Source organism: Neopelma chrysocephalum, unplaced genomic scaffold (genome assembly GCF_003984885.1).
Source record: "Neopelma chrysocephalum unplaced genomic scaffold, ASM398488v2 Primary Assembly neopelma1_42, whole genome shotgun sequence".
NCBI classification, from domain to species: domain Eukaryota; kingdom Metazoa; phylum Chordata; class Aves; order Passeriformes; family Pipridae; genus Neopelma; species Neopelma chrysocephalum.
Window position 1 is genome coordinate 2,502,153 of NW_020897700.1, and position 19,662 is coordinate 2,521,814.

At 37.9% G+C, this 19,662-nt stretch overlaps 1 protein-coding gene across 1 annotated transcript in view; it reads right to left on the bottom strand.

Moving 5' to 3' along the window:
- The window catches only part of SCFD2 (sec1 family domain containing 2), a 199,310-nt gene that overhangs the window by 151,842 nt on the left and 27,806 nt on the right, over nt 1-19,662 (bottom strand). The window contains exon 3 of the mRNA XM_027676388.1: nt 15,624-15,751. Coding sequence (XP_027532189.1) covers nt 15,624-15,751 — 128 coding nt within the window. The remainder of the gene's footprint in view (nt 1-15,623; nt 15,752-19,662) is intronic.

Genomic DNA, 19,662 nt, shown 5'->3' on the forward strand with positions numbered 1-19,662 from the left:
AAGCAGGTACAATTCGTACCAGGTGATATAGTTCCAGTAAAAACAAGGCCATAGAAATGCCTCAATACAAAGCCTCTCCCTCCTGGAGCATTTCACACAGCTCCAATCACTCCCATTCTTGGAAGTTTAACTCAAAATTGTGACACATGCACAGAGAGGTTACTATAGTGATTATAAAGTTACTAAAGCAAAATAGAAATGCCTGGCTTATACAGGTTCTCTGCTCCAGTTGGAAAAAAAGAGGTCTCTATGAATACATGAAAAATATTTACATTGAGGTTCAATATCGATAATACAACTAATGGGGATAAATAAAGCATGCATATATTTACACAAGACATTAAGAAATATCACTGTGTCAACCAACCTTCCAGTAGTGGAGATGAGTTGAGGCAAACAAATTTAACTCAGTCTAAGGTGAAGTTTGATGAGTATCTAATGAGCAGTTGCATAAATGTTTACAAGACTTAATTCAATACAAATGGCCACCTTCAATCCTTCACTGCTATGATAATTAATTTGCAAACATATTGGGACATAGAGATGTTGAATTCCACCTCCAACTTTCAAGAATTCAGGGCAGATCTCAAAAGAACTGCAGATCACTTTTGCCAACTTTTACATTACAGAAGCTGTAGCTTGATTTTGTTTGTTTCTTAATAATTAATTGAAATAAATAATTTGTTGTTAAATATTAAAATAGCAGCACTGAATACCAACACTTGCAAGGCTGTATCACATTGAAAATAACACAGTTCATACTACATGTACTAATGATGATGTGCACAATTAGACTGAAGGGAAGATGTATTTCTGTTACTAGTAAAGCAGATCATTCAAGATAAACATATTGTAGCAGAAATTACCAGCAACTGATACTAAAGGTCTGTCAAAAATCTGGTTTTGAGTAGTGAGAGTAGACTGAGTGGAAGACTTCCACCTCAACAGTTAAACAAAAAGTTAACTGGACAAACCACATTTATAGACATCGAGACACGATTCAGCAGTACGACTTTTTTTCCATTTTAAACTAATGCTGCAGTCGGTGTAGTTCAGTGCAGGCATTGCTTCAGGAATATAATTATTTTTCAAGATAGATTTACTGGTAAAAGTAATGTTTTAAATTCATAATCCAAAACTGCATATTTTTGTAACATAAAAATTTATGGATGAACGAAGTGTCAAAAGAGCAAAGGTCAGAATTATCAATGCACTGTTCCAAACACAGAGGCCTTATTTTTTAATACAACACTTAGTTAATTATCTCCACAGTAAAAGAAAACAAGTAAAGAGGAAAAGTACATTTTGTGACCAACTGAGTAAATAAGTGGATGCTCTTCCAAGAATACAGGAACCGCCAAATACACACGGTTTTAAATTTTGTTCAGTTTAATGCAAGAACACAGTCAGAGCTTCAGTGGCTGGAGGCTTTTGCTGAGGTCCATTTTTCACTTGAAAGAACCATGAATAAGAAAGAATCTCGGCACCCTTATGTTCACAGATGAGATTTTTCAAGTCAGCAGAAGGCTGAAGAAAATCCAGATAAATTGTTTTGCTTGTCCACAGTCGTAGGAATATAGACCTATCTCTCCCAGTAGCAATGCCGGATACTTGAGAGGAATGTAGAAAGCTCTTGTATTCCACAAAGCCAGTTGGGAAACTGTACTGCTAAGGGAGTTGGATATTTTACAAACCAAGTGAGAGCAATTTAGCAGGACAGATGATGCCCCTTATGTCTCCTTGTTAGTACAATTTCCAGATGTTGTTATTAATTCAAAATGTTTTTGTAATTCTTGGGAAGTTTCAATAGCAATCTTTAAAAGCAAGTGCCACAGAAATAATTTGATCTCAACTTTTGTTTAGCTTACTTTAAAAGTCATCCAGCCCTCAAACTATTAATAAAGAAGAGAAGAACATCAACTAATCCCTAGTTCTTTGGAGAGATGGAAAGTAGGCCAGTATGAGATGCTGTTAGGCTGGCTTCTCCAGAATAAGGCTCTGGACCCAATAAGGTCTAACTTACAGCAGACTGAAAGCAGAATTCCCAGGCTTATTTCTAAGAGTACATGCTCATCTCCTACAGACATGAACCCATCTACTCTTGTCGCTTGTAAGCCTCTCCCTTTTCTGTTGCAGCAACATCACTATCCAGATAACCCCACGGTTACAGGTATGAGCAAGTCCCCACTAGAACAATCCCAGGATAAGTCCATCTGGGGGATCTCAGCAGTCCCTGAAGCACACCCCTAAACACACTGCCACATGGCAGTGGCAGCCTCCTGCTGCCTGCCCCCTGCAGCACTGTGCCATCGAGGAAGAGCTGCAACTGGCCTTCCTTCCCAGCCCTTACTGACCCCCAGTCCTCCTGCCACTTTAACAACAGGTGGGGGACATAAACAGGGGAGGTCAGCCACTTTTCTGTGCCTGTCATAGGCTTTCCAGTGCATCTGAAGACCTTGAGGGAGGCAGAGTCTGTCACGTCTCACATGTCTAAAGGTACAGCAGTGGTTTTCATGGAGCCATAGACTGGTGACAACTACACTGAGGTTTAGCAAATTCTGGAATAGAGGCATACACCCAGAACAAATAAAGCTGGACTCTACTTACTTATTCAACTAGCGCTTGCCATGTGAGCTTAAACATCTAACCAGACTTGGCTTCAGTCTCATCAACTGTAGCATTGGGTTAGTTATCTCAAAAGAAGTGTATTCTCTATCACTAGATGTGTATGGTGCCATTAAATCCATGTTTTAACAGTGTTCCTATACAGATAATTTATATTCAAACAAATGCCATATGCTATTTTACTCTCTCTCCTAAAAAGCCTTAGTCTTCTATCACAAAATGGAAACCATGTTTAAATATCAGTTCTGATGACTACTCTTTTGAAATTCTTTTACGTGCCTTAAAACAAATAAACCCTAATCAATTAGATGGGACAAATATAAATAAAGCACTCTAATATAATAATCAAGATTTTCAGTTCTAAGTGTCTAAATGCAGATGCCTAAATATGACCCCAGTCATGATTTATGACTCCTAGATTATTTTTTGTTTCATGTTTCCAAATACATCCTGAAAGATTTGATAAATATAACTGGTAGCTTACGTGTCTCAATATGAACTGATAATTTCTTTCTTTTCTGTCCTTCAGAGCTTTGTTTTTAAATGTTCTGGCACTTCAAACCATTGTTTCCTTTGTACACTCTACCATTCAGTTTTCCCTCTTTTAAATGTTAAATCAGTATGCGCAAAAAAGTAACAACCCTCTCTAGCCAGTGTCTACAATATTATCTTGTTGCCCTTCCAAATATTAAAGCAAATTTTAGAACTGTTTGAACAAACAGGTGAAATCTTGTCTTCCAGAATTAAGCTTTCTAGGAGCTGTCACCAATATAAAACTTCTAATTTAATGCTGGCATACCAGAATTTCCCAAATACTCCTCTTAATCTTGACTAAATATGTATCATGGTCATATTTTATTACTTACTTTTTAACTCTTCCACCAAGTTAATAAATACAGAGTACTAGGCCACATTCCAACCAGAGGGTCTCCAGCCCTTAAAAGCCGGTAGCCCTTGAAAACAGTAACTGACAGTGACTGTAAAAGGACTTGAAATCTACAAATTTGGTTAAATTATCTCCAGAACACTCTAAACTTCTCACAGAAATGAATCGACTTGTTTGTCTTAAAATAATATTCCCGAAGGATTTCAGGTGGTTTGCGCATGTCCTCATTTAGCACTACGACATATGTTTTCAGACACTGAAGTACTTCATCGTGTTCTTGGCATGCTGTCCCAGAGAAAGGGAGGTCATTGTTCTTCTTTGGCACATTATTCACAGGACTGCTTATTTCTCAAATGATTTCTGGAAGACTTCTGCAGCTGAGAATATCCTAATAATCATTTTGGGTGGTAAGCAAATAAATAGGGGATGGAAAACATGATGATTGTATGAGTACATCCATAAGTAATTCACCCTGTCTCTTGTGTAACGAGTTATCCTTTGCAAGACTGAATGAAGAGGCTTACACAACTATGCTTGGAAAAAAAGAACTGGGCAAACCACCCAGTTTTACTGAATTGCCATGTTCCACCTCAAGTTTTACACTTAGGGACTTTGCAAGCACACCAACACGTACTGTATCTTTGGTTTAAATCCTTCAGCACAGGCTGTTCTCAGTTACACTTCGCTCCTTCTGAATTACTTTCAGCCACTTTCTTCGGGTTTGTTCCCCCTCTTTTTTTGACTAGATGGCTCAAAGCACAGTACTGAGTGTTGATTGCCACAACTACCACAGTGTTCCAGCAAAATGCAGGTGCCATGCGTTTCCACTGTATGTCAAGCAGACACCAGAGTCAGCATCTCCCATCCCATACTCATCAACTCTCTTGCTGATGCAAAACACAGTCTCTGTGGCTGATGCACCCTACAAAATGAAGATATCACAGCACACATTGCAGCAAGTTCTACCTTATCTTCAACCAGGCTGCTTCCCCACAGATCTAAATAACAGCAATTGCAGTGAATTTCATTTTCCAGACTTAAAAAATTAGTATTTTGTTTTTCACCCAGGTACAGAAAGGCTTAAGGGACCTGCTTCTGTGTTTTAACTATGTCTTGATCATCACAAATGGACAGTCTACTAGTACAGTGACTTGTTTTTTAAAACCTCAAATTTAAAATTTGAAAATATTTACTTTCAAGACTGAGAAGAACTCAACATCAGCAAAAAATAATGTAAGCTTAGTGAGTAAAAAAAAATCTCAGGTGTTTACCTGAAAAAACCCCACCAAATAAATTTTAGCAGAGAACAGAAAATAGCAACAAAATGATTTCTCTTCAGGAAGTTGCATCAGCATTCAGTAACTGATGAATAGTATCCTGAATACCTCACATTACAAATATGTGTGTATGCACATTTTTTTCTTTTTTTTTAATCAGCTTACTTCTATAGAGGAGGACTTCTGATCTAGCTTTATCAGAACACTGACTCATGAGTACTCAAAAACTGGAAGAAGCATTTCAACCTTTCCTGGTCGATTTGGTTTGTTTGGTATAAAAGTTGTTTGTTTAAAGACATTAGAAACACTGATTTGCTAATGCTACAGACTCCAGAAAGTGAAGTAATGCTAATCGTGAAATCTCTCAAAATAGCACTAGTTACCAATATATGTGCAAATAAATGCTATTTAAATTTTTAAGCTTTAACTCAAAGTAACTTTCTCTTAATTTAAACAATATAAAAAAATTTATAACAATATAGTTTGCATTAAACCTTTGTTTCAAAACTTCACAAATGTTTATCTGCACATTAATGTCTACTCCCAATTATTGTGAACATCATCTAAATTGCCCAGAGAAAGACCACACTAACATAGGGTTTTTACTATACTTTTTTAAGACAAATAGACTTCATACTGAAGTTAATATAAGCTTTGCAGTATTACATTAGCAAATAATACAAATAATGAAATTATATATTTGCAGAATTCCTGCAAGAGCAACACATTTGTGTTTATTTTTAAATTTTTAAGAATTATCTTCAGCTCTAATCACAACCAGACAGGGAAGGGGATGTGGCCCCCAGTTCATATTTAAGTGTTTGGGTTTACTGTCCAGAAAAAAAGTTGATATAAAAATAACAAAAAAATTAAAACTTTATCAAAAAAATCCAGACCCATAGAAGACTATTGTCACCTCACTCTCTTCTTAAAAGGAACAGTTAAGTTAGCCAAATAGTCCTGCATCCATGTGCCAACTACAATGTAATCAAAGAAAACATACCACCAGATTATTTCTCTGTTTCCCATCACTGCACGGGGTTCCGTGTTTCACTTCCATCTGCTAACTGTTTTATAGCAGTGAAGTGCAAAGTAAATAAGGTATAAAGCACAAATATGACATGCTTTACAATTTTATTAGGGCATGAACCATTACCCATCTTACACCACAAGAGATTACTTAGCACACAGTACATTATTCACAGAACAAGAGATAGTTGAGATAAAAATACCTTTACCGAGACTTTTTAAGCTAACTTAACCTTGGAGCTGTTATTTTTGCCAGAATATGAAGTCACAGAATTAAAAATAAAGTAAAAAAAAAATTCAACAAGATCTTAGGGTAAATCACGGTAGTTGGTACTTTAAAACCAGCTGAAGTCTTTCTTTAAACTTAAATCAAGAGTGAGTAGTCCCAATATAATACTTCTTTTTTAAGGTAATTCACACAATGCATAATGCAGTAGTTATAAAACAAACAAACAAAAAGCCCTAACCCAAACCAACTCACAACACTCAAAACAAATTTGAACAACACTTGATTTGCTAAATAAGAACAGCAAAAAGCCATTTACAGTCACCTGTGGGGAATACCTCCCTAAAATATTGAGGGAGAAATTTTGCCTCCAAATAAGCTCCTTGCAATATAGGGACTACAGAATGCTCTATGAAAATTCTATTTTTTTCTTCAATACTATCCTGAGTAATTGCAGTTTTGGATTTAAACATCTAATAACCTGTTCTGCTTTAAATTTATTTAATTTTGTTATGAGTGCACTTCACATTACCTATCTCCATCTCCTTCTCTAAATTAGGCAAGTTTCCTTTAAGCAGAAGGCAGGACCTAACTCCCAGGGTCCCTTCCAAACTCATTCCCAAAAGCTGTAGCTGTTGTTGCAGTAGGACAACCCAGTGGAGTTGCATACTTCAAACCATTCGTTTTATCTCTACACTAGATTTCAAGGTACTTTTTTTCAGATAGGATGTCTAAATGACACAGATGTTCTACCATAATTTTTTCCTCTCTTCTCACTCCAATAACATGGATTTTATTGTGTACGTTTCCCAGAAAAAAAATTGCACTTTGAGGGTCAAATTGGTACTCTGTCATTAAAGATAATACAAACCAGTGCACAAATAACAGGTAGATGTGAAGTAGTGAAATGGTGTTTTCTTCAAGTCATAAAGGAATATAACTTACTGAAAGACAATTCAGTAGGCAAAAGAGGGAGAGGAGCAAGGAAAGGTAAGAGACAAATGAAAGAAACTGCTAAGTTGTTAAAAGAAGAAAAAACAAAACCAGAAAGACGAATTGACTGAATCAGCTGAGCAGCTACAAGGTTGACAGAGCTGGATAAGAACAAGCTACCTACAGATGCCTTTTTGGTTTTAGACTTTTCTTCTTCTTCATGAAATACACTGTATTGCTTCACCGGTTAAGAGTTCCTTCACTCTTAAATTTATTGGTATTACAGTGTCACCATCTGTGTTTGGAGCTGGCATAATACCTCTTTTTCCATCCTCAAGCTTTTGCTCAAATAAAACAAACGCAGTTAACAGCAGCAAACTTAAGTTACTGCACACAAGGAGTCCTCTCATTCTTACGTATTTCCAGTGTTTGAGCAAAAGTCTAACAAGGATGATTAAAATTTATTGTTTGCTAGCACAATATTTCAACATTTGGGACACAGCAGTTTCCAGTTCTCTTTTCAACTGTAGAAACAACCTCACTCACTAAGAACACATCTCATGGGTGACTGTAGATACCAGAAGCCTTTTGCCACACTCCACATACTGTTTTCCAGCAACCAAAATCTTCTTTTTCCAGCCCTTATTTCAACCTTTTCTGTGATTATGTCATTGCAATAGTCTAACAGTGGATCTGTGACCTAAATTCTTTGAACTTCAGGATTAAACGTGTCTGTCCAGTTGAACATGAATCAGTAATACGCCCTTGCACCAATGGAAGTGAAACATACTAGGCGGCATCAGCACAAACGCAGCTGGCAGGCAGAGGGAAGTGATTATAAGCCTCTATTTAGTACTTGCAAGACAACATCTGCAGTATGAAGTTTTGGTCTCCATAGTACAAGACATACTCAAGCAGGTCCAGAGAAGGGTCACTACAATGGTTTAGGAGGCTAGAGAAAAGAATGCACAAGTAAAGGCTAAAGAAGACAGGTTTGCTTAATCTCAAGATATAAAAGTGGCTAGGGGTGTTACTTCCTGCCTTCAAGGATGTAATGAGTGATTATAGGGAAGACTGAATCAGATGCCTTGGAGATGCACAAGGAGAAGATAAGAAGCAATGGTCACACACTGCAGCAAGTGAAAAATCAAACCATGCATAAAGGAGAACATTTTCTTCACAAGGGTGGTAAGACCTGTGCAGGGCACCCAGACAGGCTGTGGAATTGCCATCTTTGGACATATTCAAGATTCAGTTGAACAAGGTTCAACATAGTTGTTTTAAAGTTGTCCTTGATTTGAGCATGGGGTTATTCTACAGTTCATCCCTATTGGTTGATACCACTCATTCTGTGCTATGATAGAAGCAGTCACCAAAAAGGGCAAACCTTCTGCCAAGCCTTTTCAATCAACTTCATATTTACATAATTCTTTCTCTGGGATCCTTGATAAGAAAGGATGTATGTCTGTGCTCTCAAAATGAGCCTTCTGCCACTGCCTTATCTACTCTTTACCACCAAGCTTCTGTCACACTGTTGCTTCCACATCAATAGCTATTTCCAAGCCCAGTAAACACTACACTCATGCTTCAACCTGCACAGGATTCACTCGAAGAGCATAAGTACTTACTCCTCATAAATCACGTTTCTTTCAACTATAGGAACCTACATGTGCTAGATGGAAAAAAGAAGGGATGGATAAATTGCAAAATATGCATATGGGCATCACACCTCACATAGTTCCAGCTATTCTAAGGTATGTTTGTTTTTTCTTTTGAGTAATTGTTTTGTGCTCTCAAAGATGCCACTCTGAATATTGGCAGGTGAGAGTGAAAAAAAAATTAATTGGCCCACCATCGAAAGAAATATAATGATTAGTGCAAAGATGGGTCTTCGGCTGGTGATGCTTCTAAACAACACTACACACAAATGCAGTGTCACTTACTGATGAAAACCAAGCTTCTGCTCCTGAATCTCTCTCCATCTCAGCTATTTTGTCACATCTCCTGAAAAACAGACAAATTTATTGGTGGGAATACCAGTGTCCTTCATCTTTTCTGTTACATCTAATGAGTTACAGAGATTATCTAAAAAGTTTAGTTGCTTAAGAAAAACAGCAGAAGGCTTCATACTCTTTAAACATCTGGAGCTTGGAGCAACATTTCTGTCCTAGACTGGTAAACCCAAATGACTATCTGAAGATGGGATCTATTTAGTTAGGTGAACCCTCAACAGGGTCGAATCCCTGAACTTCAGCCTGATGTAGCACTGCAAGGTGAAACTGCCATAATATCAATTTCTTTCTACAGCTCTCAATGTGGTAATTACTATTCAGAGACCATCTTCATCAACAGTTATCAGGGAAAGCTTAACCCCATTATACTCATGGTATCCCCGTATCCCCAGGAATGCAAAGACCTATATAGAAGCTCCCCAAATAGGAACATATCCAAAACTTACAGAAACACTTCAAAGACTTCAAAAACATTTAGCACACTGAGAAGCAAAAAGCCTTCCAGCCTCTGGGGGTGAGTGATGCAACAAAACATCTGCTATATTGACCATCAGTGAGGTTGGGAACATTTGCTTCAGGTCAAGACTACGTTTTTAGCTGCACTACAGGGAGAAATCAGGAACTTAGTATTGCAATAGGCAGGAAAAAACAAGACCACTTGGCTAGAAAGTCCTACACTGCAGGACTTCTGTTACTTTTCATGAGACAAAGAGCAGACTAATTTAACTCAGGAACCGCCTGCTCAGGATCCAGGCTGCACAATGGAAAGAGTTCAGGTCAGAGAAAATCAGCATCCCCTCTCCTTGGAAAAGTGCCCTGAGAAGATCAGGGAGCCCTTGGAGCAGCACTGTGAGACCTAAGTACGGCCAGTCTTTGTGAACGAAGATTTTGGGAAAGGTCTTTTACCTTTCCAGCCTGCACAATGGATTTTTTAGGTGAGACACAGCATGCGCTGAACTGAGCCCACCCTTTAATCCTAAGGTTCATCTGCCGGGGCCAAGCGAGCTTGGACAATGGCAGTGAGGTCCTCAGGACGTAGGTTTGTTTAGAGTGACCTTCTCTTAGATGGATGGCCTTACAGGGCCGACGAGCTCCATCTGCCCGGGGGAGTATCCCTGAACCCGGGCTGCGACAGTAAGAGCGCCGCATCCTAACCACTAGACCACCAGGGGTCCCCTGGGACTCCTCAGTCAGGCCTGTCTCAGTTGAGTTGGTACAGGAAGCCACTTGCTTCATGAGGATACCTGGAGGGAAACTGCCTCACTGATTCTGCAGCTTGGTCTCCCGAAGAATTTAGAGACCAGGTAAACAGGCATCACAGACATGTAACAAACATCCCAAGAACCACTCTACAAAATGTTGTCCTCTCTGCAAAGTGGGGGGCTATAGTGTCTCCCAAGCCCAGCTGTTATCCAGGTACCCATCACCCAGAGACATGCTGCAGAATGGATTCAAACACCCTGCAGACCACATCGAGCTCTGCAATAATTATCTGCCTTCTATTCCCTTGTAAGAACCTCAAACTCAGACTGATACTGTCTTACTACTTGTCTCTATCACAGAGTTGTCCTAATGGTTGGCCAGGGTGAATTTTAGATACCTGAGATCAGATTTGTTCTATCTAGAAAGATACATATGTGCTTATCTACTTTATTAGCTCATTTTCTAAGCAGGTAGCTTTTATCCCAAAAGCTTATTCCAGGCATTAATGGTATTGAGTATTGAATATTTTTACACTGGTTTTGTAAAGAACAAATAGCAGGTTAAACATCATTACAGTCCAATGCAACTTTTCATTAAAAAAACACAAAAATTTATGTTTTTAGATAAAGTATTGATCTAGATTTTCCAGTCCATTTTAACATACTGTTCTAACTCAAAATGTTATTTCGTATCTCTAGACTAAAATGTCAGCATCTTCCCATATCCACCCAAACCAATTTCAGAGTTCAATTCAATCCATACAAACCAACCCAAAAAAGTCTGAAAAAGTCACAGTACTCTTTTTTACCTCACAAAGACTGAGGCTTTGCTAAATTTATAGTCAGATTGGTTTTTAAAACTGTATTTGTACAGTTCAAATGGAAAGAAATCTAATGGCTTTTCTTTTGCTAACAAGGGTTTGTGTAACAGCACAATGCACTTCATTCCTGTTATTATACCAGTGTTTTGACTTTCATCAGTCTCCATGCCAGTGAAAAGACACAATAAAGGAATTCAGACTTGATCAGGGTTTACTGTGCTCTTTTCAGAGAGAAGAGCAAGGGTGTTGCTAAAGCCACAAAAGAACAATAGTAGCAAAGTTTCTACCGCTGCCAAGGACTATGCTAACAGCAAAGCTTTAAAGGAGAGATTCACAGGCTGCCATGCTCTGGGGATGATTAAGATATGCATCAGTCCTGTGAAGAATGGAACAGGAAGTAGAGGAATGTAAAAAGCAGCAACCTCTCCACTGCCTCAAAGCAGCCTCTTACAGTCACTTACTAAGAGGTGGGCAGAAGTAATCCCCATCCAGTATCTGCAATCTCACTTGAATTTAGAACAGTGCTATAAATCTCACAAAAAAACTATTAAGACAATCCTCTAAACGGTTGTCCAAATAGCTTTTCAAAAAAATATTTAATTGTTTAAATAAAATACATTGTTTTAAATACCAGGATTTTTATTATGCCAAAATAATTTACACCTACAAACTCACACCTACACAATGGGATATCTGACCAGATTTTATCAAGTATTTATCAGCATTCACCTAGGTATCTAAAACACAAATGCAACTACCTCAGAGGTAAAATGTAGTTCTTAAAAAGCCTTGTTTATTGGCTTTAGGGTTTTTTTACAGTGTTTGTGTGTATATATAGATTGACATGGAATATTTTGGTACCTCTTTATTTAAATTGCATCTAGAATAGGACAGCTCCACCTGTTTACACGCAAACACATACTGTTTTGAGAAATGTAGCTTGCTGAAAGGGTTAAAGCAAAACTTAGATGTAACTACTATATTAGTAACATAGTTTCATCCTGTAAAGAAGGAGTTAAATGTCCATGTGCCCACAGTAAGCAATATCAAACAAATACTCTCCAAAAGTCAATACTGACAGCATTACTCAACTCCAAGGAAATTACATCTTAAAAACCATTATACTCATATTATATATTTGTGGATTAAACTAATTAAGCAGTATGTAAACCGGATGTAGCACATGTAAAGCTTTTGTGCTGGCTGGAATTCTGCACAATGCTCATGCCTGCCTTCTCCAGGGCTGACATCAGAAAATCAAATATGCTCCATAGCTATGCAGCTCAGGTTTTGTTCTGCAAATAAAGGGGAAAGCAGTTCCACAGTTTTATGTTCTAGCTGGTTTTATGGACCAACACTTGGCGTTTTTTCTCCCTCTGTGATGCAGTTTCCTAAGACTTGCAATTCTTCTTTCAAAAAGAAATAGGATTTTAAAATGCTTGCAGTGAACCTTCCATCACTTAATGAAGTTTGTAACAACAACATAGTTCTTTCATTCACAAAGTGAGTGACAGATAAAATATGCTCTTTTCTCAGATATACATGGAAGGAAAAAAAGAAACAAAAAAACCCCAAACCTTCCTTGAAGATTGTATAAGACCACTTAATGGTCCACCTGAAAACCTGAGTATGACAGAGCTACAGAAAAAAAGTCAGAATCCTGCTATATTTACAAATGTCAAGGAGACTGTCCTAAATTTGAAACTGTGCTTGCTCCAAGAATCCATCCACCAAAACTTACAACTCCAACCACCTTCTTTCCACAGACTCCTTCTGAAACAATCAACAGAACTTTCAGACACCTCCATTACCACTTTCCTTAATACAACTAATATGGATATGCACATCAAGAACATCTGAAAGCAATGCTCCAATATACCCAGTTCAAAAAATGTGATCAAAATTGTTTCCTTTTTTCCTCTTTCTTCTCCTTCCTCAGAACTCCTCTCCTCTCTCCATTCCTGCTGATTTCAATGGAAGTAGATGGAGTTCCCAGTGGCCTGCAGACATTTAGAGGTGTTGGAGAGAAGACATAAGTCCCCTTCAACAGTTTTCCTACTGTCCTTCCCTCTCAGGAGGAGGCAGACACATTCAGAAGATACCAGAAAGCAAAAACTTGAGCTTTGTGTCCTCCCACAACTGTCAGAGCTCCTGCCACACGCAGCCAGGCAGAGAAAGAGGAAAGCTGGGCATCAGGCACATTGCTTGCAGGGAAACATGGGCAAGCACATGCACACCTCAGAGCAATGAGCAGCCTTTCAAAGCCCAGAAAACAACTGAATTTATTTTCTTTACACTGAAAATATGGAAACAGGATGGAATCGAGTTTCCAATTGCTTCACAGGGTTCCCATGCTGCCAGTGTCACATGTGATGCGGTTTATCAGGCAGGTGGCCACTGCAGGAGGGCTTGGCTACACCATATGTAATTCAAAGCTTTGCTTTCAAATGTAATTCACTCCTTATTTCCAAGGGGGAAAAAAAGCCAGAAAGTAGTAGTAAGGAAAATACTCTAACCATCTGACACAGCCAGTCTTAGTAAAGAGAGTAAGAGGAAACTTTCATGCTAGAAAAACTCTCTGACATTTAATATTAGAGCCATAAAAAACTCAGAAAATATCCTAAGTGTTGGGAAAACCAATGTGCAATCCACTGAGATCTTCCAATACATGCAGAACCTGAGGTAAAATCATAAAAACTCAAGTCTAAGCACAGAGCAGAGTGAAAGCATTTCCCTTCTCTCCAGCCAATGTTGCCTCATATCACAGCTGCAGTGGAAGGAGCCTTTCAAGAAAACACTGCAATCAGGACCAGAACAGGCCACAAGAATTTTTTCTCAGCAAATGCAGCAATTGATAAACAACACAATTTTCAGCTTCCTGACAGAGAACTAAGATGTTCTGTAGCACGATGAACAAGTAGTGAATGCTGTAAAAATGCAGATCTGTTTTAAAAAGTCATTAATAAATACATGCCATCACACAGTGTGACATCTGGGTGTGAGTTTTGGGGTTTATGCATTTATGCTCAATAAGAATTTTTTATTTTGGTGACTGTAGTGCCCTCCTTTCTTTCTTTCTCATTTTATCCATGTTTATCATTTACAAGACTGCCTCAAATTTTATTTCACCCTTTGAAGTTCAACTACAAAGTTAACAACTGATTATGATACTAGTGAAAGATAAATATACAATTCACAAAAGAATAAAATTCCATAAACATTAGTTTATGCTACATTTCAAAAAAAACAAGACAAAAAAATCAGAAATTTGTTTCACCATCAACTCCTAAATGTTTCTGTACGGTACTACATTGGGCCTGCATACATTAGACATTTAGACTGCCATCTGTAAGCGTCACCTACTATGATTAAGAACCAGGTTATTGCAGCCTTCACTGAATACCACAGGAAGGAGATACAGAAGAAAAGGTGGCTAATCTAATCATTCACACAAAGGAGCAAAGGTCATAGATGGATTGTTGCCTCTCAAAGAAAAGAAGTAATTACTTTTATAACAAAGATGAGTTTCCACGTTAATAATAATTTTTTTAATGGTGCATGTCATAGAACAACATGGGGGTTTCTTAACTTTATTATGGTGAATACTGATAGGTACATTGAAAGTTTAAACAGGATTTTATTCTTTACTGTCCCTTGCCTCCTTCAGACAAATTTGTAATAGCCCTCTCACAATTGCTCCTTTTCCATTTATTTAAAACAGCTTACAGCATTAATGTTACATAAATTTAGAATTTCTGATTAATAATCTACCAGGTATTTGTAAAGACCATAAAATATATTTCATGTTATAGTTGTTAAGAGTTCATTAGTTGGCTGTACATCTAATTCTTCTAGAATATCTTGGCAGTTTACTCTGGAGTAACAGATAAAAATCTCTTATTCTATGAGGACCTTTCTCTCTTGATGAAAAGTTCAGCATAAAATAGTCCCAAGAGCACATACAGTACAGAAAAATACTGCTGTACAGAGCAATACCAGTTTTTATAAAACTAACATTATATCAATTCCTGCATATCACTGAGTATGGTATATAACAAGAATGAGGTTCTAAAAGAGCTATTGAAAGTCATTATGTTTTAATCTGTATCTCTAACATTTTGAAGAATTCAGGTTTAAAGAGTGTCTAGACGTGTTTTTCAGCTTAAACTCTCTTGAGCCGGCAGTCTTCATGTAAAACTCACTACCTGTGTAATGCAACTACTACCTATATAAAGTAATCATATGTAAGATCTGCACAACTTCTATCAATTGCTATTTACAATGCCTGCTTTCAGGACACAAATCCTGCTGGGTTTTTAAGAAAACCTAAATTCTCATGCTTTGCAAAATACAGACAAGTAGCACTGCTAACCATTTGCCTACGCCTTTAAAACCCTCCTTCTAGAAACCCATTGCTTCTTCATGGCTCTTGATCTTTTTAAGGTTGTTGTATTTAAAAGAAAATTAAATTGTGTCTCACTTATATACCAGAAAGATCCTATGGTAGCCACAATGCTCACCTGAAATCTGTTGACAAGGATGGGGGTGAACCAAGGATGGGTGAGTTTTCTCCAAGAGGGTTATGTCAGGAAGGCTATGTCACATTACTCACCCATGCTCATCTTAATAGGTAAATTTTCTCTGCTTGCAGCCTCCACGAGGTGTCTCCTGGCCTCCATCACAGCTTCCTTTTGTTTGAGGTTCATGAAGGACTCCCAGAGAGCTTTGGCAGCTGGATCACTATAAGAATATGACAGGGTTACACTAAACATTGCTTGAATAATGGAGTAGGCTTAAGACAACATTTATATTTTGAGATGAGTGCTTCAGTAATCTCTGAGGTGGGCAGGATACAAGCAAAAATAAAGTGATATAAAACCTCGATTATTCTTACCAGAATAGTTGCTACAGTTTTAGAGAAAAGAAGCTAGATTTTTTTGCTGCCAATTATAAAGCATTAGAATTCACATATAATAATTAAGCATGTAATCCTCAAAGTAACCACTACTGTTTAACCATAGGAACTGCAGAAACAGTCCAAACTTCTTCAGCTACCAAAAAGCTATGGAAAGGATAGGCTCTAGCTTCATCATGAGAATTTAAATCCCAAAGCCAGTACTTCCAATTCTGAAGGTTGTTGGTATGAATTGATGAACTTCCAACACTTTGGATTCATGGATTCTCCATACATGAAAAGGATAACGCATAGCAGAATGTAACTGTCCTTGTGATTGCTGTACTTAGAGATTCCTTTTTATTGTTGCTGTTGCTAAACTTAAATTAGGCCTTTATGTAGCTCATTTGCACTCAGTTCCCTGTCAGTCTTCTCTCTCCTCCAGGAAACTGCATTTGTTGCTGGTGTGAATGAATTCAGTGTTTTCTCAGTGGCAGGGGAGGAGAAGGGACGAAAAACCCTTGCTTGGGGCTAAAGCCACACATTGAGATTAACCGTGTAGAATTTTTTTTATTTATTTATTTTCTATTTTAAAGAAAAGGCTTCCCTCTGTTTTTTCTTCAGGAGACACTTAACTCCTAAACATGTTTTGATGTAATTTACAACATGCTTACAAAAATGCCAAAACAAGCTTTGTTTCATGGAAAATAAGACCCCCCAATAATTCATTTGATAGCCGTTACAGAGCAGCTGTGCTTATGCTCCGTTGCAACATCAGGGCTGTATTTAGCAAATCTGAGCTGTCTCCCACATCAGGTAAGAGGATTGCAAACCCCACTCCAGACATCCCAGAAACCCACATCCTCTGTCAAAGCCTGAGTGGGTGGAAGGACCATGGGAAGAGCGTTGAGTTACTCTTCTTCTGAACTAATCATAAATGACTAGGAAGAGCAAATTTCACCCTACTGCTATGCTTTAAGAAAAAAATTAAATGATTAAAATTAAATATTAAATGAAATTTAAAAATTAAATTTCCAGTAACAGGGGCAGGAGGCAGCACCTCCCAGAAGCAGCCAGGGCATCTGCAGCAAATCCCTCTACTCCATCGCCAAGTGTGATCTGAGCACTTTTGCTGCAACTGTTCATGGGCAGCAGCTCCAAAGGGATTCCTCACAAGAAAATACACACTGATATTTAACATACAATAGTGCAAGAAATAAGGAACATATTTCCAAAGCAACTAGATGCTTCAACACAATACGAAAAATTTCTTTATGGAAAGGGTTGTCAAGCATTGGAACAGGCTCCCTAGGGAAATGGTGGAGTCACTGTACCTGGAAGCATTCAAAAACCAAGCAGATGTGGCACTTTGTGATATGGTTTAGTGGGCATAGGGGTACTCAGTCAGAGGTTGGACTTGATGATCTTGGAGGTCTTTTCTAACCTTAATGACTCTATGATTCTATGATCCTCAGGTATGCTATTTTTACACACTATCTACTCAATTACCATGCAGTCCTCCCCACCCGGCATCACTTTTAAATGCAGCCTATTGATCCTGTTCACAGGGTATGTCTCACTGTCATTTACAACTGTGCCTCAGATTTGAATTTTACAAGGCCACTGCCTTGCCTGTTAACTAATCCATTCCTGAACATGCAGTTGCAATATCAAACCGAGAGAGACCAGGAATTGGGCCTAAATGAGCAGGAAGCTAGTGTTAAAAAAACTTTTTTCCCTACTTGGAAGAAAACTCAAGCTTCTTTTCAAGATTTTTAATCTGTTCTTATTTTCACAATTCTCTTCATGACCAAAAATATAAGCAGAGAGTCTCACATAAACACAGATGTCAGGAGCTAAGCCTTTCAAACAAAGGAAAACAGGCAATTTTGCACGTTTCTGTAGTTTCATCTTTCTTACTCCCATACTTCATAAAGATATTTAGCAAACAATAAAGTGTGGAAAATTCATCCCCAAAACATCTATAAACCTCAGTAAAAGTCAGATTGTACATAAGGTTACACCATTTTTCCAGCTGTTATCCTTGCTTTCTGCTCTCCCTTTCCACAGCATGTGTTGATTAGTCCTATCACTTTAGACAGCAAGGTCTTTGAAAGCATCATGCACTATATTTGTATAATCACTACAAGTCCCTGTTTCAGCTGGTACTTCTACTTGTTAATATTTTAAACTATAATACCCCTCCAAAATAACAGACTAAATACTTTAAACTAAACAAAAACCTAAAAATATATGAATAAGTCACACTAATGCTTTAAGAAAAAAAAAAGGGAGGGGTGTTGACTTGCTTTTTGCTTTATAATTTCTTTCTTCCTCCTTTAGCCACAGTAGGTTTTCTTTAATCCCAAGGACTAAAGTTTGAGGGATCCCTGAGGGCTGCTTTAATACACCAAAAATAGCAGAAAGCAAAACAACTGCGGTACAGCCTAAAAGCAGATGGGAGTCAACCACACTTCTGCATGCTTGCATCTCTGTGTAATCCACCAAGTTTCTGTAGACACTTTTCTTCCCACTGCTTTGCAGAATACCTGGTGGTTTAGGTATCATATATAAAACAATATATAAACAGGATGAGATGAATATATATCAATAGCTAACACAGTCAACTGACTAGATCAACACAGAGAAAGCAACAGTTCCTAAACCCAGTCTTTTTTTTTTTTAATGGGGAAAAAGAGCCACAAAAGTACTTCTATGTTTTCTGCTGCACTTTTCCTGTTCCCCCTCTATTAACCGTTCCGAGAAGGGCTTTTGCTTTGAAACACTGCCCATTCTTAACCTTCATCAGTGAGAAGACAGGAACGACTGCTGGGAATGAGTCAGTAGGATGCAGTACAGGGCCTCGGTATTGCCTCCTGCCTGATCTGAGAAGTTAGCACATTTTCCTTTTAGAGATTTCTAACACTTGGACAATACGTTATCTTATCTTCCCCTTTTGGTGAGACATTTGTCTTCGACTGCCTTCCTGCCCCTGTCATGGTGCCCTTCCCCTCCTCTTTTTCTCATCTGAGTTCCTCTGCGTTGGTCCAAATGCCCTAATCCGGTGACACTGGTGATCAGTGATTTGTATGGGATTCAGTACCCCAATTCAAATTTCTCTTTTCTCTTACATTCCTTGACTTCCCAAGACTTATTTATTGATTTTACAGGTTATCTAGTGAACCGCTGCACTCTGAAAGTAGTTTTCTGAAACTAAATACTTCGGGGTTTTTAAAATATTTTATGCATTACAAAACCCTTAAAGATATCGTCTGAAGAATGAGTTTTTCCTTGAGAAAAAATAAATTCTTTACAGTTATACTACAGTGCAGCTCAGGAACTCAAAACCACCCTTCAAAATAAATGTCATAAAATTAGGTAAATATTACAGTGCCCACTTCTGTGCATTTCTATTACAAAATGTTTTGCAGGGCACTGCAAGCCTGACAAAGAGAACACTAAAATTCAGGGGCCTTTGAGATTAACCAGTTTCACCAACAAATTTGGAGTTTTGCTCACGGGTTTGATACCCTGTCCCTTCCTTTAATTGTTATGGTCATTGTACCTATTAACCAGTCATCTCTGAAAACAGAATTTAATAAAAACAAGTGTAGCAGTTACCTGGTAGAAAATTGGAAGTTTATTAATCAAAAATACTGCATTATGTCCAGATATAAAGCTGAAGTCTTTGAAAAGCCCCATCAGACACAGTTATACCATTCTATATATATAAAGCAGTCTTTGACAGACATTTGAT